At 52.1% G+C, this 6,000-nt stretch overlaps 1 protein-coding gene and 1 non-coding gene across 5 annotated transcripts in view; both read right to left on the reverse strand.

Moving 5' to 3' along the window:
- The window catches only part of MORF4L1 (mortality factor 4 like 1), a 43,287-nt gene extending 38,245 nt beyond the window's left edge, over positions 1-5,042 (reverse strand). For all 4 annotated transcript variants that reach the window (XM_034783707.1, XM_034783705.1, XM_034783706.1 and 1 more), the window contains exon 1: positions 4,932-5,042. In XM_034783707.1, coding sequence (XP_034639598.1) covers positions 4,932-4,971 — 40 coding nt within the window. In that variant the 5' untranslated portion in view covers positions 4,972-5,042. The remainder of the gene's footprint in view (positions 1-4,931) is intronic.
- Positions 5,043-5,447: 405 nt separating this feature from the next.
- TRNAK-CUU lies at positions 5,448-5,520 on the reverse strand. Its single transcript has one exon. It is a non-coding gene; the product is annotated as a tRNA-Lys (tRNA).
- Positions 5,521-6,000: the final 480 nt, after the last annotated feature.

Here is a 6,000-nt window from a genome sequence, read left to right on the forward strand (position 1 = left end):
GCCAAACTATGCCAAGTGGTTTTGTTGCTTAGTAATGCTGCTCCTAGTTTCCAAGCTAGAGCTGGTCAGTCCATGCTGCTGTCCAGAGCCTGCAAGTTCTTCTGCCCACATGGCACAATCTTGGCTTCCATTGGGCTCCAGATAAGCCAAAACAAAAAACCCCGCACACCTTGCAGGATTGGGGCTTAAATGTTTAATGCTGCATTAATTTCACATGTGGAAGGTCTCATGTAGTCCATAGGATTCTAATATATAGATTAACAACCTGATCCAACTCCAAGTGAAGTCTTTCCATTGACTTCAACGAGGTTTCAATAAAATGCCACTTGCTGGATCAGGATCCAGGATGGACAAGATACAATGCAAAAGACAACTTTGCAAGATAAATCTGCTTTTTAAAAAGTGATAAATAAATACTGCTAAATCCAGGGGAAATTCTTAAAGATCACTTGGTGTCAGCTTTTCTAAAGCTAAAATAAAAATGTGGCATATTATACACTACACCAGAAATTCACAACATCAGGACTTACGATACTTCTCTTTCCTATACAAATACATCTTAATCTGTGCATTTAAAAAACCTACCAGTCTTTCAGATTACACATTTAAATATCAATGAAATATTTCATTTTCTTAAATCCTAGTGAATCCATTCTAAAAAGCTAAAGAGAACTCTCCCCTCGCCATCCCCACCAGGATTCCGTCTACAGATAAACTAGAGCAGGGGTTCTCAAACTTCATTGCACTGTGACCCCCTTCTGACAACAAAAACTACTACAAGACCCCAGGAGGGGGGACCGAAGCCTACGGGGGGGCCAAAGCCAAACCCAAACCCCAAGGATTTCAGCCCTGGGCAGGAGTCCTGTAACCTGAGCCTTGCTGCCCAGGACTGTCTTGCAGAGGGGTAGGGGCTTCTGTCCAGTGGTAAGGCGGGGTCTTGGGGCTTCAGCCCTGCAGGGCGCACCTGCCAGGGCTTGGGGCTTAAAATCATAGAATATCAGGGTTGGAAGGGACCTCAAGAGGTCATCTAGTCCAACCCCCTGCTCAAAGCAGGACCAATTCCCAACTAAATCATCCCAGCCAGGGCTTTGTCAAGCCGGGCCTTAAAAATCTCCATGGAAGGAGACTCCACCACCTCCCTAGGTAACGCATTCCAGTGCTTCACTACCGTCCTAGTGAAATAGTGTTTCCTAATATCCAACCTGGACCTCCCCCACTGCAACTTGAGACCATTGCTCCTTGTTCTGTCATCTGCCACCACTGAGAACAGCCGAGCTCCATCCTCTTTGGAACCCCCTTTCAGGTAGTTGAAGGCTGCTATCAAATCCCCCCTCATTCTTCTCTTCTGGAGACTAAACAATCCCAGTTCCCTCAGACTCTCCTCATAAGTCATGTGCTCCAGACCCCTTATCATTTTTGTTGCCCTCCGCTGGACTCTCTCCAATTTTTCCACATCCTTCTTGTAGTGTGGGGCCCAAAACTGGACACAGTATTCCAGATGAGGCCTCACCAATGTCGAATAAAGGGGAACGATCACGTTCCTCGATCTGCTGGCAATGCCCCTACTTATACAGCCCAAAATGCCATTAGCCTTCTTGGCAATAAGAGCACACTGTTGACTCATATCCAGCTTCTCGTCCACTGTGACCCCTAGATCCTTTTCTGCAGAACTGCTGCCTAGCCACTTGGTCCCTAGTCTGTAACAGTGCATGGGATTCTTCCATCCTAAGATGTCCTTGTTGAACCTCATCAGGTTTTTTTTTGGCCCAATCCTCTAATTTGTCTAGGTCCCTCTGTATCCGATCCCTACCATCTAGTGTATCTACCACGCCTCCTAGTTTAGTGTCATCGGCAAACTTGCTGAGAGTGCAATCCACACCATCCTCCAGATCATTAATAAAGATATTAAACAAAACCGGCCCCAGGACCGACCCTTGGGGCACTTTGCTTGAAACCGGCTGCCAACTAGACATGGAGCCATTGATCACTACCCGTTGAGCCCGACAATCTAGCCAGTTTTCTATCCACCTTACAGTCCATTCATCCAGCCCATACTTCTTTAACTTGGCGGCAAGAATACTGTGGGAGACTGTATCAAAAGCTTTGCTAAAGTCAAGGAATAACACATCCACTGCTTTCCCCTCATCCACAGAGCCAGTTATCTCATCATAGAAGGCAATCAGGTTAGTCAGGCATGACTTCCCCTTGGTGAATCCATGCTGACTGTTCCTGATCACTTTCCTCTCCTTTAAGTGCTTAAGAATTGATTCCTTGAGGAGCTGCTCCATGATTTTTCCAGGGACTGAGGTGAGGCTGACTGGCCTGTAGTTCCCCGGATCCTCCTTCTTCCCTTTTTTAAAGATGGGCACTACATTAGCCTTTTTCCAGTCATCCGGGACCTCCCCCGATCGCCATGAGTTTTCAAACATAATGGCTAATGGCTCCGCAATCTCATCTGCCAACTCCTTTAGCACCCTCGGATGCAGCGCATCCGGCCCATGGACTTGTGCACAAGGCTGAAGCCCCAAACCCTGGCTCCCAGCAGGCATGCCCCGGCTCTCAAACTTCTGAAGATTGTTGGATGCGGCTCGGAGGACCAGTAAGCTTGGCCACCCCGTTTTAGAGAAATTACTACAGAGCCTGTATAATTGTGGTTTTTCCAAAGTTACTGTTCTTAACTGGCCAGGTTATGTTTCTTTTGCAATAGCTCTAAGGATAGACTTCAGTGTTGTGCAAAATTTATCTCCGAAGCCAACAAAGCTTAATATACCCCAACAGTTGTCATTTGTCTATTCTAAAACCACCGCCTATTTTTAAATGAGATTTTATGGAGTAAGTTGAATCTTCCATGGAAATGTGTATGTCATGTTTCAGCCTGATGAGAATTAAGGCCTGGTCTACGCTACAGAGATAAACTGACTTACGTTGACCTAACTATATAAGTGTCTACACTAAAATTTCGCTCCCAACAACGTAACTGACCTGCTACGCCAACTTAACTCCACCTCCATGAGAGGCACAGAGCCAATGTTGATGTAGTTAGGTCAATGCAGTGTCAGTGTAGACACTGTGTTGTTTATATTGACTGTTACTGGCTTTCAGAAGCCATCACACAATCCCCCACACTGACAGTACAATCAGTACAAGCGCTCCTGGTGAGGACGCGCACCACTGACAGAAAGAGCAAAGTGTAGATATGCCCAAGCGATGTAATTACTGCAGCAACTGCACGCCGATGTAAGTTATGTCGACTTAATTTTGTAGTGTAGACATGCCCTAAAACATTAAATGCCTCAAAAAACAGGGGCTCTGTTATGAACAGAGACCACCATAGCTATAGCAGTGTTACAGTAATCAGCATATGGTATTTTACAATATCCTTAAGCCATACTTATAAAGACTATGTCATAAGGCAAGATTCAAGATCCCTAATTGGGCTATCTTATAAAGATATTTTAAGTAACAAAGTAAACATACTTCTCAACCTCAAGAAGGGAAAATCTTGACAGTCCTACTAAAAAAAAAAAAAAAAATCTTTCAATGGCTTAAATGCCCACCGATGTCCATGGGAGTGCTTTGATACACACCTATGAGAAAAACAAAAATCAAGCATATTTTGAGTAAAGGAAAATGTCCAGAGTCTCACACATGAGCTGAGAGCGTTGAGAAGTATGAAAAAACCAAACAGTCATTTCCTAACCCTTTCTCTGATCCAGGGAGTTTTAACATCCTCAAGGTCCTCTGTGCCTTCAGGTACCATTATGTCATGGAGCCCAAATCCTGCATAGCTAAAGCCTCATTGAAGGATTGCTAAGGAGCAGCAAGCTCTCTGTAAAATGGAGTACACATACTGCAACTACCCTTCGGGAGGAGACTGCTTCCAGCAGGAAACCATCCACCTTGATCCATGCTGCAAGGCCACTCAGATTCATCATCACCTGCCGGGATGTGTCATCTCCTTGGGTCATAACTGGCCTTGGAGGCTGTATTTCAGCCCCACAGTCCACAAATCAGTAGTCTCAGATACAAAGTGCATACAAGCAGCACAAAGCAGAGAGAGAGAGTGGCCTTCCCTACAACAACTGCAGCAGTTGGTTGATGGTTTGTTTTGTTTTTTTAAAGAGAACCATCATTTCCTTTTAGGCTCCCCCTCCCCCCACGTTGGAGAACTAAACAGCAGCCAGGAGATTAAAAAGGGCCTTCTCCAGTTCAGAAACCCAGAGCTCTGTACAATACTACAGCATGGATTGGCTGCAGGATCCCCACCAGCCACACACCCCTGCACCCCCAGCCCAGCCAGCCTCCCCCTACACTGCAGCCTCAGCTCCCAGCCCTCCTGCACCATAGCCCAGCCAGCCTCCCCCCGGCACCTGCCAGCCTCCCCCTCTGCACCCCCCAACCCACCCAGCCTCTCCCCACACCCACTAGCTCATCCAGCCTCTCTCTACACCCACAGCCCAGCCAGTCTCCCCCGCACCTACCAGCCTCCCCCACTGCACCCCCCAACCCACCCAGCCTCTCCCCACACCCAGTAGCTCATCCAGCCTCTCCCTACACCCACAGCCCAGCCAGTCTCCCCCGTACCTACCAGCCTCCCCCACTGCACCCCCCCAACCCACCCAGCCTCCCCCCACACCCACTAGCTCATCCAACCTCCCCCAACCCAGCCTCTCCCTACACCCACAGCCTGCCCCACTGCACCCCCCAGCCCCACCCATCACCCCCAGCCCACTCAGCCTCCCCCCCGCACCTCCCCGCCTCCCCCTCCCCCACTGCACCCCCCGCCCAGCCAGGCAGCCTCCCCCCGCACCCGCCAGCCCCAGGGGTCTTCCCAGCCCCTCATCACCGCTACCCGCCCCCCACCTCCCGCTGCACCCAGCGCTCCGGCTCTCTGCCCCGCGCCCCGGGCCTGCACCCCGCCCCGCACTCACCCTCCTGGAATTTGGGCTTGGGGTCCTGCTTGGGCGCCATTTATAAGTGACTCTCCCTCCTCCCACCCCGCCCCTCCCAGCGGGGCCTCGCCCGCTCCGCCGCGTTATAACGGCCAGCCCCGCGCATGCGCGCCGCCGCGCTCGGCATGCTGGGATTTGTAGTCCTGGGCGGGCATGGCTGGCCTTGCACAGCCAGCGCCTCCCCGGGCAGGAAAGCCCGTCGCCAGCGGCCCCCAGCGGCTGTCTGGCCTGCCCTGCTCCAGGGAGGTGCGCATGGGGCTGGCCCGGCTCCGGCTCCTGGCTTGCAGCGCCCGGCTGGGCCCCCGCCCGCTGCTCGTGCGCCCGGTGCAAGGGGGGGGGCCTTCGCCCGGCTGCACCAGTGTTCACAACAGCGCCTGCCTTGCACGGTCCGTGTTCCGCGCGAGCACCGCGAGCCGGAGCCGGGCCGAGCCCAGGCCTTGAACCCGCGTGGGTTGTAGTTAATTGGGTCGCGGGTGAGAGGAAAAGAAAAGCTCGCGCCCAACGTGGGGCTCGAACCCACGACCCTGGGATTAAGAGTCCCATGCTCTACCGACTGAGCTAGCCGGGCGCTATAGAGCCTGTTTGCTCTTGTCTCCCATTCACACTGTTTCTGCGTCTCAGCTGCGCCCCCTGGGCCGCGTCCTGTGCTACTGCCCCAGGCGGATTTGGGGAAGGCAGGGCAGGCGCTCTAGGCTGTTACATAACGCCAGGTCCGCGCATTTCTACAACAGGAACGTGTTGCCTTTTGCTGCCCTGCGTCTCCCGCTGCAATGGCTGCAATGCCAGTGCCCTCCCGTGGCTGGCTGCAAGCCTCCGTGCGGAGCAGTGACTGGCTGGGCCAGGCCGGGAGCTCTCCCCGGGCGGGGCCCAAGGGCTGCTGCAGGGCGCTGCCTGGCCCGGAGAGCGCCATTCCCACCGGGTGGGTTCCGGAGAACGGCCCCGCTCATCTCTCAGCACTAGGGTGTTCAGATGTCCTGATTTTATAGGGACAGTCCCGATATTTGGGCATTTTTCTTATATAGGCTCCTATTACCCCCCACCCCCTGTC

This window comes from Trachemys scripta, chromosome 10 (genome assembly GCF_013100865.1).
Source record: "Trachemys scripta elegans isolate TJP31775 chromosome 10, CAS_Tse_1.0, whole genome shotgun sequence".
In the NCBI taxonomy this organism is placed as follows: Eukaryota; Metazoa; Chordata; order Testudines; family Emydidae; genus Trachemys; species Trachemys scripta.